This window comes from Hoplias malabaricus, chromosome 12, assembly GCF_029633855.1.
Source record: "Hoplias malabaricus isolate fHopMal1 chromosome 12, fHopMal1.hap1, whole genome shotgun sequence".
NCBI lineage: Eukaryota > Metazoa > Chordata > Actinopteri > Characiformes > Erythrinidae > Hoplias > Hoplias malabaricus.
The window spans coordinates 26132066-26159272 of NC_089811.1; the positions used below are offsets into that span (position 1 = coordinate 26132066).

At 40.8% G+C, this 27207-nt stretch overlaps 2 protein-coding genes across 6 annotated transcripts in view; one reads left to right on the forward strand and one right to left on the reverse strand.

Annotated features, from left to right (window-relative positions):
• pdia5 (protein disulfide isomerase family A, member 5) overlaps positions 1-19962 on the reverse strand; it is a 72453-nt gene extending 52491 nt beyond the window's left edge. Inside the window, exons 1-3 of the mRNA XM_066686136.1 lie at positions 19862-19962; positions 9771-9897; positions 1363-1450 (exon numbers count right to left, since the gene is read on the reverse strand). Of these exons, the coding sequence (XP_066542233.1) occupies positions 1363-1450; positions 9771-9897; positions 19862-19927 (281 nt within the window). The 5' untranslated portion in view covers positions 19928-19962. The remainder of the gene's footprint in view (positions 1-1362; positions 1451-9770; positions 9898-19861) is intronic.
• Positions 19963-25788: 5826 nt separating this feature from the next.
• Positions 25789-27207, forward strand: part of sema5ba (sema domain, seven thrombospondin repeats (type 1 and type 1-like), transmembrane domain (TM) and short cytoplasmic domain, (semaphorin) 5Ba) — a 208813-nt gene continuing 207394 nt past the window's right edge. For all 5 annotated transcript variants that reach the window (XR_010804681.1, XM_066686852.1, XM_066686849.1 and 2 more), the window contains exon 1: positions 25789-25947. The gene's annotated coding sequence lies outside the window, so the exon portion shown is untranslated. The remainder of the gene's footprint in view (positions 25948-27207) is intronic.

Genomic DNA, 27207 nt, shown 5'->3' on the forward strand with positions numbered 1-27207 from the left:
CACTGGCATTAAAAAATTTTCTCTGAATTCCTTTCAAAGGATTCATCTCGCCTGATCTGACAGATCTGCTGCAAAGAATTGTGGGAGCTGGGGATGGAAAGAAGTGTGTATTCCTGAGTGAGAAGGCACACTTCTTGTTGTGAATCATCTGACAAACACACACATAACTAACAGAGGCACAAGATAAAGGCTTCATTTCTATCCCATCTGGAGGCCTCAGCTGCAAGAGACACAAACATTAAGAAATAATAAATGGCCAAGTTTTAGAAGGAAAAGTAAAACGAGTTAAAAGGGTGAAAGTACTCTCCATTTAGAGACTGAAGCATCTGCACATGGCTGAACACCTGGATTATCTTAATACATTTCCAACCTCTTACTACTTCCCAAAACCCTGCTAAACTCATTACCTGCTGTGTGTCAGGCTGAGAGTTTCGTAAGCCTTCTACAAAGTCACTTCTCACTTTCCTGAGTAATTCTCCAAACAACAGACAAGGACACATCTGATACACGGTATGTCCAAACCTTTGTAGATACCCCCGATGATCAGTGGATTAATCTACTTAAAAAGTCTATTCTACTGTGGATACCGATGTTCACTTGAACACACTATGAGATGGGTTTATAAAAATCCTCAGCACTGGGCGGTGGAACAGTGGAAATTTTCTCTGTAATCATGGAGAACCAAACAATAACTATGGAATGAGTGGAAATGGCGTTTGTGATCCAAACCTAAATCATCTGACCTCGATAATGCTCATATAGTATGCTGTCAAATCGTCGCTGTCCAATGAAAAACATGTATCTGCAAAAAAATTACAGGAGAAGGAAGCAACTTTCTTAAGTGTCAATGGAAGTGAATATAAAAAGATTTTATTCCAAGTCATTTTGGGTCATTTCTATTGGTCCAATCTTTATGACATTTTCACACAATGTGAAGGACAGCTGATGTGTTCAAATGATGTAGTAAACTAAAAATCCACAAAAATGGACATGTATGTTTTGTTTGCACAGCGATGAAATGCTCTCACACGTTCCATTATCAAATGTAAAGAGAACCCGAATGGAAAATGTACCCAGGAAAACGCACCCAGAAGGCTAAATCCTTTTACAGAAAAATCTACCAAATACGTCAAAAACTGATTGATGGATCAAGACTGGTGCTTCCTCATCCTGAGATGACCTTCAGTGATTTGCCTTGGTGTGTGTGCTCTGTGTTATTCTAATTAAGGACATCTTTCAAACTCCCTCCCATTATGAGTGCATATAAATGAGTGCATATAAATGGCACTCCCATTTCAGGTGTTATGTCTAACACATTAGAACACAGAACATAGGTGTTAGATGATGATCAGCGAGACTTACCCACAGTTCACCCAGGCGATGGTCCCTTGGCCTTTCACTGCCTGGGCTACATCAGACAGCAGCTTCAGCTTAGAGTCTCCAGATGTAGCTGAAATACAGGAAATACAGTTTAAAGATCTGTTCAAGCTGGATTCATTTTTCTGGAGGGTGCTTTAATCTGAGTGATCTGAGATGAGATCTGTGAATTTAATCCAGAAGGAATCTATATCTTCAGCAAGGCTGCTAAGTAATAATTATGCAGCAAATTAACTTCTGTAACTCTCTGAACCTGGAGTTCCCTTGGTAACAGTATTTCTGTTTGAAGGTAATAGCTTGGCTCTTCTTTGTTTTGTTTTTTTTAAATCTGAAGACAAGGCTAGTCTCAAAAATGAAGTACCTTTATTCTCAAGTTCAAAACTGCAGTACTGTAATATACAACGTTTCTGGTGAGGGCCTAATTAGAAAGAAAAATGAAATTCCTAAAGTGTGATTTCCATCTCATTGGGTTGCTGTAAAGTTAAATGAGTTCACTAAAAGCCTGATGCTGTTATTGCTGACATTAGCTGGAAGTTTGCTGTTTGGCTTTGGTCTTGTTTATCTTTAATATTAACACTGATGTGGAGGTGCTGGCTATGATATTTTGATTAAGGGCAAACTGGTGCAAAATTCCTTAATCCCATGCAAACTATTCCATCAAATCTCTTACAAATTAATTACCGGAGCTCATCTGTTAAATCTAATCCAGCTAAAGAAGCCTTTCAATGACATAAACCATATACTATGTGGAAATGTGAATGCATTTTTGTTATTATATCTTGAAGTTTGTTTGTTTGTTTTCCCCCAGATACATAAAATTCTTGTAGTTTGTGTGGATCCCAATGCACAAGTGCAGTGAGTGAGATGCTACACTAAACACAATGGCACCATCCTTCAGATTAGATGTAAAATAGAGGTCCTGACTCTTTGTCAGGAAAAATGTCAGGAAAGTACCCCAAGGTCCAGCTAAATCTGACACTGTGGCCACTTTGGGCCTCCCGATTATCCCCATCCTCAAATTAAGTGCCTCATTCCCTCTAGTGTCCTCACTACCCAAGAGCTGATGTGCAGTGAGCATACTGGTGTTGACTGTCTGTCATCGCATCATCCAAGTACAGGTGCTGGTCATAAAATTAGAATATCATGAAAAAGTTTATTTCAGTAATTCCATTCAAAAAACAAAATATTTCAAGTGTTTATTTCTTTTAATTTGATTATTATAACTGACAACTAATGAAAACCCCAAATTCAGTATCTCAGAAAATAAGAATATTACTTAAGACCAATACAAAAAAGGATTTTTAGAAACGCTGGCCAACTGAAAAGTATGAACATGAAAAGTATGAGCATGTACAGCACTCAATACTTAGTAGGGGCTCCTTTTGCCTGAACTACTGCAGCAATGCGGCGTGGCATGGAGTCGATCAGTCTGTGGCACTGCTCAGGTGTTATGAGAGCCCAGGTTGCTCTGATAGTGGCCTTCAGCTCTTCAGCTCAGGCTTGATACAAGGAATGCGACAGCTGAAACCCATGTCTTGCAGATGTCGGTTTGTGGTGGTTCTTGAAGCACTGACTCCAGCTGCAGTCCAGTCTTTGTGAATCTCCCCCACGTTTTTTGAATGGTTTTTGTTTCACAATACTCTCCAGGGTGTGGTTATCTCTATCGCTTGTACACTTTTTTCTACTATGTCTTTTCCTTCCTTTCACTTTTCTATTAATGTGCTTGGACACAGCTCTGTGAACAGCCAGCCTCTTTAGCAATGACCTTTTGTGTCTTGCCCTGCTTGTGTAAAGGTGTCAATGGTCGTCTTTTGGACAACTGTTAAGTCAGCAGTCTTCCCCATGATTGCGTAGTCTACAGAACTACAATGAGAGACTATTTAAACTTTGCAAGTATTTTGAGTTAATGATTAGTGTGTGGCACCAGGTGTCTTTGATATTGAACATTTTCACAAGTTTCACTTTTTGATGATATTCACAACTTTTTCATGATATTCTAATTTTATGGCCACCACTTGTAGATGCTACACACTGGTGGTTGTTGAGGCGACATGTTATTGTTCTAAAGACTATAAAAACACTTTGGGTGTCTGGAGAAATGCTATACTTCACTTATGTTTAAATGACTTCAAGGATTCTGTCATGAGGTTTTTGTTCATCACAATATAAGCAAACATTCATTGGCTAGTTTTCTGAAAGAATATCATTAATAATGAAATATTTTTTACCAAAATTTAACCATTAATTACAGGCACAGACGTTCAACTGTCTCACACAGCTTGTAAAATATCTACAGCAGAAGTCTTTAAATCCAGATCTTAGATTCAGGTTCCAGGCTCCAGACCAGCTAATGACATTATAGATGCAACAGACCAGCCAGGTATAGCGTCATATTGGACTGCCATTTTAAAGTACCAGGCTTGAACCTGGATTAAAGATCCGGATTTGTAGACGCCTCTGCAAATATATGCAATGAAATTGGGTGTTCAGGAGCAGCTGCACAAATTTAAGATATCAGTGCTCAATGCCAAGCAATGGCTAGAAGGGTATAAAGAGGGGCATTTTCTAAGTGATGAGTTGGAGTGGTGTTTGTGATCCAGAACTAATCTTCCAACATCAGTACCTGATCTCACTAATGCTCCTGTGGCTGACTGCCATTAAAATCCTTCCACAAAGTGTTCCAACTTGTTGCCTACAATCTTCAAAGTGGAGAATCTGTTACTGCAGCAAAGAGGGCAAACTACTTATTAATACCTTTTAGTTCTGAAGAGATGTCAGGTGAGAATGTGTACACAAATCTAAGTGCATATCCGTATGTGCTTATAATTCACTACAATCACTATTCTAACTATAAAAGTTTTATACTCTATACAAAAGAGTTCTTTTTTGGACAATTAAAAGACTAACACCGTAACACAACATTATTAAGTGTTGATCTTCAGCATTACAAGAGATAAAAAGCATTCTAACAAGGAAACCCATTCTTCCTTAATGCTGCATAAGACTACTAAACCGAGCCTAGCAATTACATTTGCTTGTTTAGCACCATGTCTGCATTATACACAGGAATTTATTAGTTTAATATACTGCCAGCGTTCTGAAAGAGTATAAATGATACAATCAATCAAAAATGGACAGTCAAAAGTGCAGCAGTTCGCAAGGTCCCACCTGCACACAATCCTGATATTCCAGGGGTCTTTAAATCAACTCCAGAGGAAATGTATTTATTATAAGACACAGTATGCAGTATATGCACTATATAAAATATAAACGTTTGCAGACATCCATATGATGAGTGAATGCAGCTACGTCATGGTTCACCCACTGCAGAAAGAAATGTTTCATTGTTCATATACAGTTAATGACCTCCACACTAACAGTAATACCAGTAGAATGCAATGTCCTGGAGCAGCTGCTCAGTCTAAGATCACCATGCCCAATGCCAAGCATCAATTAGAGCAGGGGTTTTCAACCAGTGGGGGTGTGCCACACACAAACTTCTCAACAGATAATGTCCGGATGGTCCTTACCGTATTCACTCATTAGACTCCTTGGAAGAACTGTTTAGACGGATGGCTGACGTGTAAAAAAACGACTCCTATTGTTGATTGGCTTAACAGAATGTCACTGACAATGAAAATCTAGTATCTGATTGGCTGCAGTTGACAACGATAGACTTGCTGTCCATGCAGGCAGTAAGCCTGCTGTCACACGGCACTAACAACAGCAAAGATTTGAGCATGCCACAGTCAAAATGTCTCTGTGCTACCTACTGGCACAGCGCCATGGAGGGGCACGAAGCTCTGGCTCGAGACAGTTGTTAGTAAGCCGCTGCTGCAAGACAGTGCCACGTGACACTAGGAACGGACACATGACCATTTTTTTTTTGCTGTGGGATACTGATGTTTGGCAGCAGTAACAGTGGCTTGCTGTCTGCACCGACAGGGCTCGTTCAGGCACGCAGACTCTAATACCAGACAGAAACTCCACTTCATTTTTCAGCTGTGTTTATTTTATTGTGTAAATAGGGAAGAGGAGATATATATAAAACAAATGTTTTTTTAAATATTCTGAACCGGATAGCTTAGTGTGTCGAGTGTTGTTTACTTAAATGAAAATAAAAATATCAAGAAGAAAAATATATTGTAAATAATAAACTTGAAATAAACTGGCTTGGGGGTTTAAAGTAGGATTACATTAGACATACTGAAGGGGCACATGTCCTGAGTTAGGGGGCTTTAAAGACTTCCAGCAATGACATATGGGTGATAATTGCTGGGTGATGGACCTCTGGGATGAGGTTAGATTGGATTTTATGATCCAGAACTTATCATCAAACACCTCTTTAGCTGTTTCTCAATACAAAATACTTCAAGTTTGGACTGCCGTACACGGTAATACAGACTTGGCAAGTTTGAATCATGAGTACAGGACGGAAGGACGCTGTATGATCATTCTGTAATTAGAACGCAGGCATACTTAACAATTCACCATCGCGCTGAGGTTGGTGTGAAATGTATTCTGGCATATATCTGGAATGCTTCTGCAGTAATATACCAGGCAGAGCAAGAACACATCCAGGTATTTAGTCTCTACTTGGTCTAGTTGTTAGAATGGAACAGTACTTGAGCTGCAACTGATGACGTTTCCCAAGTCCACAAGAACACATATTGAGAAACAGTTTTTGTGATCTCTTTATGGCACACTTAGACATTCTGGCCACTATTCAAAAGCCTTTCTAGAAATGCCCTTCATTTCAGAATAAGCTTGACGAGTTCCACTTTGATCATAAAGTGCATGGGATTAAGTTTAAGGTGACAATAAATTCATATTCCATCAAAGGCTTCAACTCTAAAACTTTCTTTGAAAATAATAGTGTCTGTGCCGTCTGCATCATCGAGAAGTCTTCGAGATCAGCCATGCACAAACTCTGCACACCGTGGGCTTCTAGCACCTGGCTCCGCTACGCTGCCACGTCAAAGCTGAGGGAAAACATCCGACAGGAGGAAATGAAACCAAGGGAAGCCTACGTTCAGAGAGCGATCCTGGGCTACGGAGGATGAGCGTCCAAGTGAGCCATCAATCAAATGGTCCGGTCGATACTCAAGAGTCGTAGCCAGTGACCTCATGCGGCCGAAATGGGCCGTGAATTATGAAAGCTATAAATCTGCAGCAGCCGGGCCTTGAGAGGCCCTTCCTTTGCATGAGGGAGGTGGGGGTGGGGGGCTGTTTACCGAACACTCAAGCACACTCCCACCACACAGTGCTGCACACGGCTGCCACCCTAAACGCAGCTGGAAGCTATGCAAATGATTGAGGGTTGTGAAAGATTAGTGGCAAAGGGGGAGTCTTCAGTAATGGCAGTGTTAGAGTGGTGGTAATGGTTTCAGTTGAGTGTTACACACCAGAAGGACACACAATCATACACAAAAAAAGCTCAGAGTGTTTTCTTGAGTGTTTTGTGGTTTTGTGGGCTTCCTGAGTGAAGGATCTGCATTATCACAGCTATTTAAAATGTCAGTGCACACACCATACCCCCTTGCCCTTTCCTCCATACAATGCCTGTAGACAAACAACAAATATATCCAGATGAATTATGGAGTGTTTGGCAGTGAAACAACAAAAGCGACTGCACGGTGGTGGAGAAGAATGTGGATGCCAATACATCCTTCTGGCCTGCTCTGCCGAGAAGAGATTCGAAAGGATCTCAGGGGTCACAAAGTTCAGAGATCTGAACAGGGCAAGATGCAGGGCAAGGCGAGAATGCAAATATGTCTATTAGTCTGGTGTTGGAAACAGAGGTAATAATTGTCATTGATCGATTTCATGATGAATTTGCCTTGAAGTGAGTCAGAGAGAATGAGCCAAGCTTGTGTGTTTTTAATTTTTTTTTTTTTTTCAGTTTGTTTTTCTGTGGGATTTTTAGTGGGTGGGACTGATTTCTGGTCTACCACAGAACCAATCAGATTTAGATTGGTTTATGTAACTCACCTCAATAAATACACTTCCTTCCAGGGCATCCAGCCTCTAAAGCCCAAAGGGGACTGGGCGAGTTTATTAGGGAGGGACAGCTTAACTGACATATTTTAAACCTCTCCTCAGTGATAAAACACCTCACCAGTATTAAATCCTTTAGAATTGGCCCACTAGCTCTCCCACTGCAGACCACTGATGGATTTCTTTTGGCCAGCCAGCATTTGAAGTATTGTGGCAATGTAAAACATAGTACAGTTTAACGGGCAGCATACAGAGTGAGTTTGTGTGTGTGTGTGTGTGTGTGTATCCTACTTATCACAGAATACATTCGTAGACAAACCCGCCTCATGGTTTTTGCACCAAGGTTCTTGCAAGTGGCATCCCTCTGCTACAGACACTACCGATTTTTTTTTTTTTAATGTTGCTATGTCAATGACACTGTCAATCATTCAACAATTTGAACCACCCTCACAGCTCAGAGCTGGCAGCAGACAGGGAATATTTTTTACAGCTTTTAAACACTATTAAACTGCATTACTCTATACATTCCTATTGAATATAACATTGGTAAATGCTTATTATGTGGCATAAACCAATCAACCATAAAACATTATGACAACCTTCTTGCTTCTAAACTTGCTGTCCATACTTTCAGCTCCACTGACAGGAGCACTTTGTAGTTCTATAATTACAGACTGTAGTCCATCTGTTGCTCTCTATATTTTGTTTGTTCCCTTCACACTCTTCTTCAATGGTCAGGACCCCCACAGAACCACCAGGTGACCAGCATCCACTGATGGACTAGAAGATACTAAACTCAAACTGTGCAGCTACACAAGCTACTCTCTCAAGCTTCTAAATGATCCATCATTATACTTAAGGTGCAGAGTTATGCTCTCACTGCATTTCATATGATGATTAGAATAGGGCTGCAACAACTATTCGATTAAATCGATTAAAATCGAGTGTTAAAATGTTAAACTAATTTAATAATCGATTAGTTGGGTCTAAGTTATTATACACATAGGTACAGTTGCTACACGTGACAAACTCTGGAAAAAGGGTTTGAAAAATGGCAGAGGCGGTCACAGCAGAGGATAATGTTAGCACAAGCAGAGAGAAAAATGTACGACCCAAGTCATCAAAACTATGGGAACACTTTACATTAACGCCTTCAAGGAACAGCGTTAGGTGCAACATGTGCACAGCTGATCTCGCATGGCACAGCAGCACAACATCACTGCATGAGCATCTGAAAATGAAGCCTGTTGGAGCTATGTGTGAAAGAGATTAAGTATCATAATTTAATTCTACCTTTTCTCTCACTCAATGTTCCTAGAGCCTGATAGAGTAGTTAAACATTTGTTTTTCTTAGTACATTGATATCACCCCCCCCCCCCCCCCCCCGAGTTTTCTCTTCCACCTTAAATGTGTCAACTCGACCAGCAGTTCCAAAACAAGCCGTAGTTTTAGTCAAGCTAACGTTAGCGATGTTAGTTTTTCTCTCACTCAATGTCACTAGAGCCTGCTAGAGTAGTTAAACAAGATGTCTCATTTTTAGTAAATTTATATCACTCTTGTATTTAGCGAGTTTTCCGTTCCACCTTAAATGTGGCGGCAGTTACATTCAGAGTTAAAAATCCAATCATTTTTTAAATTATATATTTAAAGCCCTTTTCAAGGTCTTTTCTGACTGGCATTGCGTGTTAGTGTTTGAGTATCACAGCCAAGTGTATATTACATTACATGCACTCAAATATTGACAAATATAAAATTAATGTAACGGTTGGGTTAATTCTTCATGTAAACGCTAATTTTTAATAATGGCAGGTTGTGTGTTCCTTATATAATTACAACATTAGTTCTCTAAAATCTTAAATATCTTAACCATATCTGTTATATGTGTTAGATGAATTTCCCTTTTATTCTCAGCACATGGCAGCATCTCCCAATATCCATTTATGTCATTTCAATTTGCCTGCATTGTTGTCTGCATTTTAGATCAGTAGTTATTAACTTAAAAAAGGTGTATGTTCATATCTACACTTTCTCTCTCACCTCAGATAAAAACAGCCCAGCATTGCTGACTATGTTTTGAAGATATGCACACCACAGCAAGCAGCTGTTCTAACTGATGGTATCCTGAATATGTTAGTAACAGACAGGAAACCAAATTTGGCTTGTCTTCCTTTTTATCCGATTAATAATCGATTAATCGGGAAAAAAATAAATAATAATAAAAAAAATAGACAGATTAATTGATTATCAAAATAATCATTAGTTGCAGCCCTAGATTAGAATGTGAACTGGAAAAAGCTGGTTAGTTGTATCCACTCCTAAGTGTTACTTATCGTAACATTTACAACTCCACACTAAGGCTTCCCTAAAGATGTCATAATCACACTTTCAGCACTCACCGGACTTAGTGTAAAGGACAAGGACATTGGTTCTGGTTCTCAGAAGCTTTTTAAAATCCTTGTGGTCACTCACTCTCTCTATGAGTGGAGATACCTTCGCTGCCTGCAGTGCGGACAGAAGCACAACCTGAGAGAGAGAGAGAGAGAGAGAGAGAGAGAGAGAGAGAGAGAGAGCGAGAGAGAGAGAGAGAGAGCGAGAGAGAGAGAGAGAATGAATCAGAAGGAGATAGAGAAACAGAGCGAAAATCACTGTCATTTTTCACTGTCAGGGCGAAATCTCAGAGGCACTTTAGAACAACATCACCAACTGTGTGGCAATGTAATTGTCGTACTTGTTTGGAATCACAACAGTATGTCAAACTGGGCTGAAATATGGGCCTGAAAGACAACAGCAATTACAGATGAGATACAGCACACTTACACAAACAGTTTGTAGAGGCGTATCAATATTCCTCTCGTTAGCGGATCGCTATCGTGACAGAGGACTCTCCACAAGATATCGTTTTGACATGAAATAAGAAACAAAGTAAAAGCACATTCTAAAACACCTTTCTACAAATCTGATGAGATATCAGATCTCTTATGATGGATTGCTCCAGACTGCTTTCCACTTTTTTAGATGCGGCACATGGAGGACATTCAGAGATCACTAGAGACCAATATCATGATTAATCCTTTTGAATATTAAAAGATCATAAAAATATACCTATATTCTGTTATAACAGACTGAGGATACTCACTCACTCACTCCTAGACAGTGTTTCCCATTCATAACACTTTGTCTGTGTTCATGGTTTTAAAACAGAGCCTGGATGAGTGAGTATGAAGTGGATCTTAAGCTGCAGCAGCGGGAAACTGCAAACTGTCATAATTTAGTTACTCTGCTTAAATCCAATCAATGTTGTACATTTTTGTAATTTAGAGGGATTTCACTTAAAATTTTTGACTTTCACACTCTATATTAATAAAGAAATAACTCATTCCATTTCAGAACAGATGCCTCTATAATCTACATACACTTGGAAATTACCAGATGATTTCCACATCAGAAACCCTCTTCCAGCACTTGATTAACTGCCAAGTCCCTTTGAGACAAGGACAGAGGGACAAATAATCCATTTATATATTTGTAAATTTCTCCATCCATGATGAGCTATTTGTTGACCTCATATTCAAAAGCAGGGAACATGATAGTAGAAGAGAGAGAGTAAATAAGTCATAGCAGTGCCTATGGCTTTGTTCTCTGATTGGGGATGACAGACTGTAGAAGTAGCAATAAGAAATGATAATTTAGAACCGACAATATCTGCTGAGGGTGTAACTGTGATCAGGCACTGATCAGAGAATACGCCGTAATGCAAAATGCATTAGATATTCCTTGGAACTAGTAATTGTTCACTCAAATGACAACACTTCGACTAATCTTACAAAAGTCACTGTCAATTGAATATTTAACATCACTATTCTCAACGAAAAGTGTGAGAAATAAGATCCACCAGCTCTTTGGCAGCTGTAGCTTAAAGAACACTTTCTCCCCCTTCAATCAATGGGATTCTTGCTTTGAGCAATAACCCTAATCCCCAACTGTTCCCAGGATGCTACGAATGGCTGCTAACTGCTCTAGGTGTGTGTGTGCGCGCTCACTGCCCCTACTGTGTGCAATTAGTCACCAGTCTCTGTGTTAATTTCATAAAGTGCTAAATGCAGTGATTCAATTTCCCCAAGTTGATTAATGAAGTTTCACTTCTTATTCAGCAAAGGAACTGAAAGGTCTACAGTTATAAAACATCATTCAATGTGAAATCAGCCAAGATGAGAAGTACCTGACCTCACTAATGGCGCTGGAACTTACACGACTACTCGAACAGGCATGGCTCTTTGCTTTTCCACTGGCCAAATCTTGTACCTGGTCTCTGGAACCAGGTACTTTTTCAGTCCCTGCTTGCTCCAAGTTCCAACCATGCAGAATAGGTACTAAACTGTAAACTCTGCAGAGCGCTGATTGGCCAGGGCCATGTCAATCACCATAAAATGTAGAGCTCATTCAAATCCAGCACAAACTCGCCGCTTGTAAAATCTCTTAAGTTACAGCAGCTTTCACATTTATTTTTATCTGACTCACAACCGCAGCTCGTAACTTTCCCTCAAGGTTTTTTGAAGAGGTTTAAATGCTCCTTGAGCCAATGGTCAATGGAAATTTCCAGCCGAAAGCTGAACATGCAACAAGTACAACAGATCTGTGAGACCCGGGGCGAGTGCAGTCCAAAAAACAAAAACAACACGCAAATACATAATGTATACATAAAGTAAGTGGTGCCTAAATTTACTGCCGGTGTTGTGGTTTCAAAGTCTGTGGTGCGACGTCACAGGCTCCATTTCACAGGGGAGCTCTTCTAGTGAAAAAGCGACAAGATTTAAGCCGAGCCGAGTCGAGTCAGTAGAGTACAGCCAGACTCGTGGTGGAAAAGCACCATAATGCGCTCATAGCTGAATTTATTCAAATATTCACATCAATGAGTGTAAAGCCTTCTCAGAATAATACATTTGCTGTTACTCCAGCACAGCAAAACAATTCCTACTTAACACTGGAAGAGTATATGCAGACAACTTTTTTTTAGCCATAGAGTGTTTTTTTATGATGTAGAACAATACAGTCACAGGGGAACTGCTGGTTTATCAGAGCTAACACAGATACAGCGCCCCCAGAACCCAAAGAACTCTCAAACTCACAAACTTAAAAGGGACTTTCTTTGCGAGGAACAGGGCAGGCTTGCCCTTTAACCAAGGGATGCCTCACCCACTGTGAGATCCAGGACACAATCTGACAGCCATCAATTCAAATGTGGGGTACAAACAGGCTTTGCCATCCAAGCACACTCGTGTCCTACCTCTGGCAAGTCTCAGAGAAATCTTAAGTATGAGTCCTGGGGGCTCTTCTGTGGTACAGCATTCAAACCAGTGTTTAACCCAAGAGAAATACAGTCTCTCCACATTTTGTTCCATAAAGACAGTTTTAAATTTGCTGTATTCAATTGTATACTTCCCCATTTTATTCAGTCAAACAGAGCAAAGCTGGCATACACACAGACTGCCTCAGTGAGTTCCCTTGGCAGTGGTTGTGCTTGTGTGTGTGTGTGTGTGCGTGCGTGTGTGTGTGTGTGTGTGTGTATATATATGAAATCGCTCAGTGAGTTCTGGTGAAACTGCATTACAAGCAACAAAATTTTTGGACATGCCAGAAACCCATCCAGTCGCCCAGCTGCTCAATCAGAGCTGGTTTGGACAGTTAATCAGGCATCATTTCCCCCCTCAAAGTGGTCATTAAACAACAGCAGACAAAGCTGAATTTGGCCTAATCCTCAATTTCAGTCATGATAAAACTGGGCTCAAAAATTGGCTAATAAACTGCATGATATTCCTGGCTTAAGGTGCAAATCAGAGCAAGACCGAGCTCAGCAGTATCCGGTGTGGAGGTCAAACAGAGCCGGGCATCTGTAGACAGAGCTTCGGTCATTTATGACAAAGTGAGGAGAATGAGGCACACACTGACCCAGCCATGACATGAGCTCATCAGCCTCGCTTCAACCCGCACTCGGTGAAGGAGGACAGTTCTCCAGCGAGGCCAGAAATTACTGCACAGAACAAGCCTTGACTTTTGACTCTGCAGGTCAGTGTCTATAATAAAACAGGACTGGAATGTGACACATACTCATTCGTCCTGCCCTCACATCACTGGATATTCCCTTATGTGGACATAAGCCTAATGCTTCAGTGTGCAAGTCTTCTACATAATTCATATAATGAGCATTACGTAGGGACTTGCAAATTAAGGTATGCTGGTTATGTAAAACTAATGTGTTAAATTTCCATTAATAGCACTACTCATTATGACCGGTTCCACAGAGTCCTGTGTGTGAAATCGTGATACTATGTTCCACTAATGACAGATCTTTAATCGCAGCAGCTGGGGACGGGCAGCATTTTAAGGCAAGCAAAAGCAGCAGCAGTCGATCAGAGTGTGGTGTTTGAGACAAGTTATTATCAGGAATGGCTGGATACCTCACCTGTTAGGTACAGGAAAGTGATGAATCATGGAGGTGGTCAGCACTAGAGATGCTTCTGAGACTGACTCATTTTCAAGCATGATCTTGCCTGGTGACAGACTGACTTCCCATTATTGTACTCATTAAAAACACACCCGTACAAACCTACGACCCCCTGGAGTCTCTAACCTGCCCAAATCTAAGCAATGATTCTCAGAGCATGCATCTCAGCACATAAGGGTCTGGTATAATTATTATTGTCTATTGGATTTTTCAAGCTACACTGAATCAGTGTCAAACAGGAACCATTTATTCACCATCGGTAACCACTTCATCCTGAGCAGGGTCCCTGTGGGTCTGGAGCCTCCTCAAATCATTGGGCACTAGGCAGGAAAAGATACAGCCCATCACACACTCACTAACTAACTGTGGACAATTTTACACATTCACCCAGTCACTGAAACACACTCACAAACTTGTGGACAAGGTGAGGATCAAACCCAGGACCCAGGGACCCAAGAGCTGTGTTACAACGCTACCTACAGTGCCCATAGCCAATTATGATTTACATAAAGATTCCCATTCATTTTTAAACCCCTAATCATCATATACATGTACCCCTCCTGTACGAGCGATGGACTGTGGCTGACTGTGTGAGTCTCATTTGATGGTAGTGTGAGCGCGAGGCCGAGCCGCAGGCCGGACAGGGTGGACAGTGTTGATTAAATGATGAGCTGACATCCTGACTAGCAGCAGGCTGAAGCCAAGCATGCTGCGATGACAGCAAGGGGTAATTAAAGCACTGCAAGGGTCTGCAGCCGACAAGTCACATTAACTCTGCCCGCAGCCGCAGTCATGTTTAAAAGAACAGATCGCAGGAGCCATCTTGTACTCTATGAAGGAGTTGAGAAGCTAGCCCAATGAAGCAGGAAGAATAGACTTCTGCACTATCAGCAAATAAGTTCTCAGATAAAAATAGCCACACTAATGCTTCCTAGTGTTTGTTGCACTGTCCAATAAGTTTGGGGATACATTGCCTGCTTTAGATACATATATTTCTCTCACTTTAGACATTGTCAGTCCCACTTTAACTAGAACTCACACATACACAGGATGCAATCAAGCTGTGAGTGTGAAGGTCAGTACATTCGTCTCCAAGACACGTGAAGTCTCCTTTCCTAAATGCTACTAAAGACTGATGTATGCTTCTGTGTTAAAATCAATGCAGCCTGTACAAGTACCCTATGCCCTAAAGCGTTTATACTTATGCATTGGTATGTCTGTGTCATTCTGTGATTACATCACCAAAACACAGGGGCTGAATCTCAGTTACTTTGTTCCACCCCATGTAGTGAACCGTGTGGGTCATAAAATAAGTTTCTCTATTCAAAAGTGCATATGTCTGATAATGAAACTGGTTATAACAGGCTTTCAGTTTCACACCTCCCTGTCGAAGCATACTCACTGAGGCTTACAAACAACTGTTGTTTTTCCCCCTCAATTTCAGTTCCAGATTAAAAGACGTGGAGCTTAGACCTGGTTTAACACAAATTTAACACAACCTCACACTCCTGGAGGAGAAAACAATGTGCCCAGAATTGTTATATCCTCTAACAGAGACCCTGTGTTGCTCACTCAGACATGTACATAAGCAGTAAATAATGAAAAGCAAGAGGTTGTGTGTCACCACACCATCAAAAGAACAGCACGTGTGAAACACCTCAGTAGAAGCAGTAGCTAGATTAAACTACAATTAGACAAGTTAAAAGAGTAAAGATTCCCCCAATTGGGGAATACAACTTAATTACACTTAATTTAAAAGCCTTCTTTGCAAGTGTGGCAGCCATTTGCTTTAATGAAGTGTATCCAAAGCCTATCTCAACACCTGGGCCCTTCAAGTCCATTCAGAAAAGAAAAGACACTCCACCGCAGTGTAGGATGTCAAGTCACATCAAGTTTCTGAATCTCTTTCGGAACAGCACCTCTTCTTCAAGAGACCTGACAGGGAACCAATACCGCCGGCCCATTACTGTCTGGCAATCATCATGTCCCATACCTGTTACAAAAGCTTCCATTTGGCTTTCACCATGCGGCCTTGTTCAATGAGGGCATTATCCTAATGACGCTGCTGCTTTCACAAGGCAGTCATTGTGATTACCATCCACAGAACAGCACAGAAGGACAGGCCCAATCGCATCCTGTCAATCGATGCAAAGCGACGTGCCCAGACTGAACATACTGCGTGCTGTGCAGGACCATTTCAGCTGATGATCGTCTGCTGCTTGGGGAGAGCGAAGATTGCGCAGAACGGGACTCTGGATGATGGGTGAGGGAGATGGAAAAGGCAGCTTCTTTATTTCAGATCTGGGCTGAGTAGCTCACATTTTGCTGGTGTTTTAAGCAATCCCCGGTGGACCCAGCTAAGTCTACATTGTTTATGATGGTTTCTCCTCCCTCGCACCCCGGCGGAGAGCTTCAGCGATTATTAACTAAAGAATAAACAAGCACTTCCCAGACAAATAGGACAGCGATTGCAGTAGGGCAGAGAAATCTTCAGGAGGTGAAATTCCACTAGGAGCAGCATAGTTTCTCCAGTTTCCCTAGATCTGCTGAGACTTTGTGTAGAAAAGTAGTCTAAATAAGGCATGCTTATCAAACAAATGACAAAAAAAAATATGGAAAAAATATGAGATAAAGTAGAGCACATACCAAGTTTCACTGACAAAGCCCCGTGAAGATAAGCATAGACAATAAACAGAAAGATACACCTGGAGTTTGTTACTTTTAGAGTGAAAGGCGACCAAGATCCATGGCTAATTAACACTCTGCAATCACAAAAAAGAAATCGTCATAAGGACACTATTTATTCAATGTGTACACACATGTATATACATAACTCAAGTCAGAACACTTGGCCCTCTGGTTTACTATCTGGACAATATCTGATTGGTGGGAAATGGCCTGCACAACTACAAAAGGCATATAAACCATAGTCTGTAGGTCTATAGTCTATTGGGAAAGAAGGGTAGGGCAAAGGAGGAGGGCTATATACTCCTTAAAGTTGAGGTTTTCAGGGGCACTGAATGCTTTGTGAAATGCTGGCAAGATGTTGGCACAAGTGACCAAATATTTACATTTACATTACATATATGCATTTGGCAGATGCTTTTATCCAAAGAGGTATTACAAAAGAGGATCTAACATTCAAACTACAGCACAATTTATACAAAATACCTTACATTGAGTGCAATATGCCAGGAAGTAATAAGTGCATTAAAGAAAGACATTCAGTGCAAGAGATACTCTCGGAAGAGCTGGGTTTTCAAGGATTTCTTGAATGCAGAGAGGGTTTCTGTTGCTCTGATAGTGCTTGGAAGCTCGTTCCACCAGCGTGGTACCAGAGATGAGAATAGCTTCTGACCTGTACGGGAGTTTGGCCGTGTTAGTTGGTGCTCCTTTGAGGAACGGAGAGGGCGAAATAAAGCCACAAATGCCTGCTTTAAAATCTATGACTTCTAATATCGTAGTTTAACGTAGTTTCAGTGCATTATGTCCCTTTACTTCAAAACAAGCAAAGAATATTGCAAGTAGTATGTCGATGTTTTGGAATTTCCAGTTCCACCTTAAATGCTGAAGCAATAGCACCTGTGGCTACCACAGAATTTAAGGTGTATCTGGAAGTTTCAAACATAAAGCTGCTGAATTCAGTTTCATATCAGAGAGAGTTAGGAGTGGGTGATATTATTTGATTGTGGAATTCTTTTGAAGACATGTTGCCCTAAATTTAACTACACTAAAGTCCATTAGTTCTAATACAGCTGCAGCTGGGTACTGCTGAAGCACTGCTCTTTTCTGGTTCTGATAAAGCATCTGGCCCCTGAAGGGTCATTCTTACCACTTCACCTTATAACTTACTTCCAAGGGGCAAGATAACACTCAAAAAATAATGGCAGGGGTAAAATTAAGTAATGAGATTTACCCTAAGAATATGCAGCATAATCCATCAAACATATTTTGTGCAGCAAAGCACACCAGTCCAGAAAATATGTGCATCACTTTTATTTAATAAGCACTATTTGCAGTGATCCTCAGCGCTTCCTGGTGCACTCTCATGACAAATTTGTTTACAGAGTGGCATCCCATTTTCAGTTTTAAGGGCTGCACTGATTCAGCACAAACTGGCCCTCTCCCCCCCCCCTCTCGAACATATCTGATTAATGAGCCAAAAAACTCTGTTTGGAGCTCTGGTCGCACTTTCAATAAAGTGACCTGTAGATAATTCAAAGCTACCATTAAAATATGAACTCTAGTTTAGATGTGTAATGGAAACAGCAAACCTGAACATACATCCTCCATCATCATCCTCCACACCAGACCAGGCAGTCAAAGCCAGTGGGCTCTGCTTCTCTAGGCAGCACGGACACAGCACATCAGAAGAGTGGCACGTGGGTGCCAGAGCAGTTGTACACGGTGCCCACTGCACTCAAACAGGGGGCGGAGGTAGGTCTCTCAATCCAGATTAAGAGATTTTAAAAATTGCTTTGACAAGCAAGAGTGCCGTAGGCAAATACTGGCACACTCCCTCACAAGCACACAGTGTTAATCTCCCCCGCCCAACCACTATACAACTTCTCTACATCTCCAGGGAGAACCTTTGTGTGCAATGGCAGCCGCAAAACAGGATGTGTGAAGGAAAAGCTCCAAGACAATAAGGGTTGAATGACGTGGCAGAACAGTTATTACACACGACTTTAATGTTTACAGTAGCCATTCGTTTCAGTAGAGAGCTTCTCTCGCATTATTTGAAATAAAAGTTGTAACACGTAAACAAACATTGTCTAAGTTGGAGAAGGCACCACTTGCTCCACCAGCACAGACAATTTCTTCATATAAATATCTGAGTCTGAACAATGCGTAAGATTTAAGACGACACTTGCTAAGGCTTTGTATTTTTGCTTCTGGGTTTCTCATATATTTGCAGTCCTTTTGCAGAAATACTGTCCTGAAATCAAGGGACGAGAGAGGGAGGGAGTGTTTTCCTACCACCCCTCTAAAAGTTACCTAGAGCAGCTTCTGTAGTGCTGAGTGTGAAGCTGCTATGACAGAGGCTCTATTCTCCCTATTACGGGGCAGTGAAACATTACAATGAAGTTGTAACTTTAACTTAAAAAAATACTACCTAGTGTTACTACATCAGTTCTTTGTAAGATTTAAAAAAGAACAGAAGCAGGAAAATGATTATGAATTTTGGTAGTTTCTGGTACATAAAAGCACACAAATAACCCACAATGAGCTTAAGGGCACAAATAACATGCAAAGATGATGTGAAATGTTGGGGCTCTCAGACTGAGAATGGCTGTAGATGTTAAACAGGGGTTGTGTTTCAGACTAACACAAAGTGTGGGGTTAGTCTCTGAAAGCCAAGGCCGACTGAGTGAACAGGGGCAGTGTCTAAGCTACTCCACTGATCTTGATCTTGTTCTTGATTAAGTCAGGGTCAGTCTAAAGGATGGCCACGCCCACAGTCCACGGGAACAGAACCGCGGCGAGCAATCACAGCAATATCACGAGACTACAGCCGCGAGCGCTTATAACGTTACTTTAAAGGCGAAGAACCTCGGCTCTGATGGAAGTCATGGAGACTAAAGAAGAAGACGAAAATGTAACGTTTAATCGGCGGGATAACCCTGCCGAACAATTCAGCTCACATATGTGCTCCAAGCATTTCCTCCAAACACCTCAGTAAATATGATTTGTGTGTACATTTACACGACTGAATGGTGAGGGAGCTTAAGTTAAGTCGCCTCTCTCTCTCTCTCTCTCTCTCTCTCTCTCTCTCTCTCTCTCTCTCACACACACACACACACACACACACACACACACACACACACACACACACACACAGCCTGTCAACTTTCAACTGCTCTCTGCAGACTGGAACCTTCCCCCTGTTTACTTTCATTACGGGCAAGCAAGAAAAGCGATCCCATAACCCACTACAATCTCTAAACACAATACCAGAGACGGGGATGGTGATTAAAGACTCACCAGCAGTAAGAAGATGTGCATTTCTGTCTCTCTCCTGCGTCTCCCGTAGCGCCACCAAGAAGCCATGATGCCGATGCCACGTCTGGCTGCGCATGCGCAATGCGCTCTTCCCAATCCCAAGGAGCGCGGTGAGCATCATGGGAAATGAAGTTCACCGCAGCAGAACACCGGATTTTTTTGTTTTCTCAGCTGCAGGATCAGAAGTGGGCAAATAATATAAGAAAAATTCATTTCATTATTAATATTCTGTAATCACTCATCCTGATAATTGTCAGTTATGGGTTCATATTTGACTTGAAATCACTGACCGGAAGGCAGAAACACACCCTGGATGGGGTGCCAGTTCATCACAGGGCCTCACACACTCACCCAGCCACTCACACAGTAACGTTTGCATAGTCAACCAACATGTGTTTCTGGATGGCAGATGGAAACAGGAGCACATGGAAACACCTATGCACATACAGGGGGAACACATCAAACCAAAGAGTGACCTGTGGTGGGGATTAAACCCTGAGCCTTAGGACCCTGAGAATGTGTGGCAGTGACGCTACCTATCTACTACTAATATACTACTAAAGACAGACATTACATTAACAAGAATATGCCCAGTCCTTGTATACAGTCGGTACATCCTGTTTTCAATCAGAAGATTGGTCTGCTGGTTCTCTGAAAAATGGCCTGGTGGCTTGTGAAGATAAATGCATTTAATCCACCCTTGCTCCCCAAAACTGGCCAGTGCTGTGTATAGTACTGTGTAGTTGGGCCTAGGCTTCTATGGAGAAACTTAAGATGTTAAGTGGTGCAAACAAGCGAGTTATAACTTGTACCCTGTCATTTAAAAAGCATGTAATGATTATGATTATTATACTCACCTCCAGCCCAGAATTCATCTACAAAAATGCATTTAGCAATTATGAGGCTAAGTTAATTAATTTATTGAACCAGATACAAAATGATCAAATATCTTTTCTGATCACACTCTATAGAAGTAGCCTTTCGTTTATTCATTTTTGTAACCACTCCATACCTGGACCTGGAACCTGTCTGGAATCATTAAGCACAAGACAGGGTCACACATTGGACAGGGTTAGGGTTAGTCAGTGCATTGCAGTGTATCACCCCCTCACATGTTAAAACTCTTCAAAATGAGGCAAGGGTCAAACCCAAGACCCTAAGATCTGGAGCTGTGTGAAAGTAACATTACCTGTTGTGTCAGTGTGCTGCTCAGTGAAAAATAATAAAAACGTGAGATAATGTTGTTGACACTGGTATCTATAGGTATCTATAGGTGCATGCCCTGATGAAAGAAATTACACAAGCAGTTAAAAGTCAGTAAGAATAAATGGACTGTAAAGTTAATTAACTCTTTACTAGGCAGATTAAATGTTAACATTCACGTGTAAATAGATTTTAGTTTTAGCAATATTCATATTCATTACTATCAACTATGAACATAAGTCCATGATAGAGTGGAAATAAAATAAATAATTTCCTATTCCCAAATTTAAATAATGTTGCTATTAGAACAAAAGCTTATGCTGTGGTTTCTCAGACAGTGAATAAACCTAGTCCTGGGCTACACCAGCACTTTGAATTTTGATTCTAAACTGAAGGGAGAATATAGTCCAGGACTAGGCTTAATCCCTGACTAGGAAACCACCCTTTAATGCTTCGTTTTGTCATTGTTTAATTTTCTGCCAATTACACTAGCCTACATTCATCCATCTTCTGTAACCCCTTTATCCTGATCAGGGTTAATCACTAGATGCAAGGGAGGAACACACCCTGGATAGGGCTGCAGTCCTTCACAGGGCATCACACACTACCCAGACACGGTGGACAACTTTAGTCAGATTCCCAACATGTGTTTTTTGGGGAAACACAAAACTCCTCACAGGCAGGGGTCGAATACAGAACCCCAGGATTTTGGAACCGAGGCAATGACTCTACATGTCGCACCACTTAAATTACATCTGGACAAGAATTAATTGGTCAGTACTAGAAATGGTCCAAAATTATTTTGGATGTGATCTTATTAGTTTCCTGTGAAATATAAGAATCTTTTTTTCTTTCTGTCTACTTTGAAAATAACAAGATTCGTGCTCAGTGTGGAACAAAATGTACTTAAATTATGTTATTTTGGAACCATTAATTAGTATTTTAAGTTATATTAAGGTATATACAGAGTGTACTAGTCATCCACTAGTCACGGTGGGTCCCTACCTGGAATCACTGGGTGCAAGGCGGGAATACACCCTGGAGGGGGCGCCAGTCCTTCACAGGGCAACACACACTCACACCTACGGACACTTTTTGAGTCGCCAATCCACCTACCAACATGTGTTTTTGGACTGTGGGAGGAAACCGGAGCATCCTGAGGAAACCCACGCTGACACAGGGAGAACACAGCAAACTCCTCACAGACAGTCACCCAGAGCGGGACTTGAATCCACAACCTCCAGGTCCCTGGAGCTGTGTGACTGCGACACTACCTGCTGCACCACCATGCCGCCCCATTAGTGAAATTGATTTTTATTTTATATTTCTTAAGTAATTTTCACACACTTTTGTGTGTTTTAGTGTTCTGTCAGACAGCTTAATGAGAAACATTCTTCAATTGTATAAGAAGAGCGGTGAAAATAACATATGACTAATATACCTAGTGTATTTTAAGTGTAACTTAATATCATTTAACATAGTAGTTATTTAGTACTAATTATTGGTTCGTAAATAGCATATGTTAAGAACACATATTTCCCAAAAGGGACAATATATGAACAAAAGTATTGGGACAGCTACATTCCTTTTTCTTGGAGTGTGTCTCTGTAGGAATTTTTGCCCATTCATCAAGAAGAGTGTTTGTGAAGTCAGACACCCTGTATTGGATGAGAGGCCCTGACTCACAATCTCCATTGTAATTTCTCAATGGTGTGACCCTGTGTGGGTCAGTCAAGTTTTTCAACACCCAACTCACCCAAGCATGCCTTTATGGACCTTGATTTGTGCGCTATGGCACAGTCTTGCTGGGACAGAAAGGGCCGTCCCCAAACTGATCCCACAAAGTTGAAAACATACAATTGTTGTGGTATGCTGAAGCATTAAAATCACCATTCACTCTGCCTTAGGACAGGTCAACACATGAAAAACAACCCTGTATGCTTCCTACATAAACTTATACAAGTGGCATAATGCAGTCATGCCGGTGAAATTCTCCTGACATTCACCAAACCCAGACTTATTCATCAGACCGACAGATAGAGAAATGTGATCCATCATTCCACAGAAGACATTTCCATTGCTACAGAGGCCAATGGCGGAATGCTTTACACAACTCCATCTAACCCTTGGTGATATAAGCCTTGCTCGATCATGGAAACCCATGCTAAGAAGTTCCCAGTTCCCAGTTTTTGTACTGATGTAATAGGAACACTGCAGTTACTGAGTCAGCAGAGCCTTGGCTACTTTTATGCGCCGTGTCCCCCAGCACTCGGCGACCCTTCTCTGTAACATTACGTGGTTTGCCAATATGTGTATGAGCTGAAGTAGTTCATAAACTCTTCCAATTTTCAATAATAGCACTTAAAGTTTATTGTGGAATAGGGAAGTCATTTCACTAACTCACAAGTTGCAACAGTGGGATCCAACTGCAGAAACATGCTTAAATTCAGTGAGCACTTAAGAACAGTCCTAGAACATAACATTTTTTGAAAGAATAAATCTGTGGTGAATATGGACTGAATGAAATGCTTGAATTAAATGATTCGCAATACTTTTGTCCATATAGTGTATATTTGATGTTAATATATTCCAAATATATCATTCATTCATTCATTCATTGTCTGTAACTGCTTATACAGTTGAGGGTTGCAGTGGGTCCAGCGCCTACCTGGGATCACTGGGCATAAGGTGAGAACACAGTCCATCACTGGGCAAAGACACACTCATACCTATGAACACTTTTGAGTAGCCAATGAGGTTTTGGACCTTGAGAATAAACCAGAGCACCTGGAAGAAACCTATGTGAACACTGGGAGAAAACACACCAAACTCCTCAGATACAGTCACTCGGAGTGGGACTTGACCCACAACCCCAGGACTCTGGCGCTGTGTGACAGCAACACTAGCTGTTGTGCCACAGTGCCACCCAGTATACATCATTATTACAGAATTATATCAATATCACTCAGCACTACGACTAAAGATTTACAGCATGTACCCCTATTTGCAGAACCCCATATTGTTGGGTTGCTTAGCAAAATGTAAAGACCAAATGCAATGACGTGCAATTCAATTATACACTACATTTAATAGAAAATAAACAAAGACTATATTTCAAATGTTGAAACTGGAAAATTGGTTTGATTTTGAAAAATATTTGGTGATATATAATATTTTTAATTTGATGATTGTAACATCAAAAAAAAATAGGGCAGGAAAAGAAAAGACTGGTAACATTTTGTAAAGCTACAAAACATAAACAAGGTTAATTGGTGATTGGTCAGTGACATGACTGCAATTAAATATTTCAGTCACCCATGGGTCATCACTGACAAAAGTAAAACTAAAAGTAAAAAAAAGTATTCTTGTCATTTAATTTTCAATACCTATGCTGGTAGTTTATGCTGAAATCTAAAATATATAGGGAAAGCCAAAGTGGTGTTTGATTTTTCATTTTTCATGAAAATGCAATATGTATGAAGCTTTTCATTTTCAACTGCCTACTGCTACAGGAAAAGAAATTTGACGGACATGCAAAAGGACCAAATAACAAGTCTGTTATTTTGACATGATGTGTGGAGGCAATCTTTCAAGTCAGACATATACCAAAGCCAGTACAAAATGATAAATGGAAGTGTGTTTATGCGGAGGTACCGAGAGCCAATCAGAATGCAACTGGTAGAATCCTGACAGTGAGGCCAGGTTAGTGCAGTGAAAGTATCAGACTCTTCTCCAAATTGTGGGACGGAGCTTCTGTGGCTGAGGCCACCCTAACCCTTATCTCAGCCACAGATGCTCTTTTTTGCATGTCTGTCAAATTTCTTTTCCTGCCGCAGTAGGAAGCTCTTGGCCATGTTAAGTGGTGAAAGGTACCAGACCTTTCCCTAGAGAGTCTGGTAATGGGAGACTACCCTAACCCTAACCTCTGACTTGCTGTCATTTGCCTACTTACTGTGTATGTCCCTCACACTTCAAGAATACCCAAAGAAGGCAAACTGAAAGCTGGAAAAGACACCTGCAGTAGGTGATCATTTTCATTTTGCCACTGAAAGGGCCTACAGGGCTCTTTATCCATTTTTCATTTGACCTTGAAATACCAGCATGATATTGAAAATAAACTGACAAAAAGATTTAACTTTATTTTTGTCGGTGATGACCCGTGTTTGAGTGAAAAACTAAACTGCATATGAAGTTATTTCATTTCATTTTTGGTCATATTTGCGCACACATTCAGAAAAGAACATAAAAGTGTGCTTTTTATTTTATTTTTTGCATTAATTAATTTTGGCAGGATTTACCTCCCAAAACCTGTGCAGCACACTTTTCGGCGGGTTTAAATGTTGAAATAATGAGGACCAGTTTATTAAATCTATTATTTCCCCACAACAGTCTCGATTCTATAGTCAAACCTCGAAAAACTCCGTTTCGCGGTTGAGTCTCAAACCCCAAACAGTTAATCAACGGCTTCATAGATTATAGGAATAGACTATCGAGCTTGAACGGGGGTGTTGATCCAACCAAATAATTCATACTATCTCAAATGTGCGAGTTGACTAAAAACACCATTCACACACATTTAAGCTTTATTAGACCAAATTCTGTCGAGGTTATTTTAGGTTTGATAAAGGATATTCACTTTAACATCACTGTGGAGCCCCCCTTCTCTTTGTCGGCGGTGCAGTAGTCCTTGTAGTAGAGCGAGCTCTGAACACTCAGAGCAGTGAGAGCAGCGAAGGCTCTCTGTCGGAGAAACCGTTGACTTTCACACACGGATAACACACAGCTCTCAGCTCGCAATCCGAGGAGCGACACGGCGCTGTGGGACCACTCTACACACTCTCAACACCCAGGAAAGGCTTCTACAGGTACAATCAGACTACTTTCATACATAATATCTGCTGAAAAACTGATTTTTCTTCTTTGTAGCGTCGGGTTGAGACCATGAATGTTGGCTGCAGGGTACTTTCCTGAACTTTACTGGCTCATCTCTGTCTTTACTGCTGCTGTGTGTTTTACCCCAATCTCAAACCTGTCTGTTCTTGTAACATGAAATTTACTTCAGAACCCAACACCTCTTTGAAATTCCTCTCTAATTTTGCGCCTTGCACTTCGAAGTGGTTGTTATTGGTAGTGTGGTCTATTTTCTTTCTCCACGTTTCTGTTGGATACCTTGCTGGATATTAGCTGAGTTTTAAGGTACAGTTTGTATTTTAAAAAAATCATATTTGGTTCCCTCCGTCTTACATTTGTGCTCGGAAATATTCTACTTTTATATGCTGTTCATTCTCCTTTACAAAATGGAGTGATTAGTCTTCTTTAACAAAGCTGGAGAAGAGTATTCAGACAGGGTTTCTTGTTTCTTTTAGAGAGAGACAGATTTACTTGCCACTCACGTTCTGTCTTGGGATCAGAAGAGTTTGTGCTCTGCTCACCTTTCCAAAATACTTCTTAAACGAGCAGTTTTTCCCACTTAAATAGAGCAGTATATACAAGTCTGTGGTTTGGGATTTCTTAAAAGACATTGATTAAATGTGAATATTATTAGAAAGAGCTGAAATGGTCAGGGTTGGATTTTTATTGTGTTTTTCTTACTGTATGGCCATTCTCCATGTGCTCTTGTTTTTATACCCTTCATTAGTCTGCTGAAGTTATCCTCCAAGTTAGAATAAGCCTTCTGGTTTGATTTAAATTTAGGTTGCATTTAAGATCTTGAACTACTGCTATATAGAGGAAACAGGTGAATTTCCTTCATATGCCTCTAAACTATTACAGCCCCTCTACTGAAGGCATTGTTTCTGAATCTGGCTCCATAGGCTTTACTGAAGTCTGATCTGTTACTGTTGTGCACATCATGCGCATGCTTCTTTGAACGCATCTGTAATAAACAAGTGGAACATGTAAGACACAAATATTACAGGAGTTATATCTACTTTATTAGAAGGAGAAAAATATCTCAAATTTGCTCCTAGTCATTTTCAGGTTTTATGGCAAACCAACTCAGCAAACTGAAGCTGTGTAACGGTCAGTGATTCTCACAGTTGCCTTTTATTCTTTTGCGTATTTCTCTGAGTTTGAATAAAAAAAACATCATGATTTCCTGAATGCAAACACTTGAGTTGAAAACT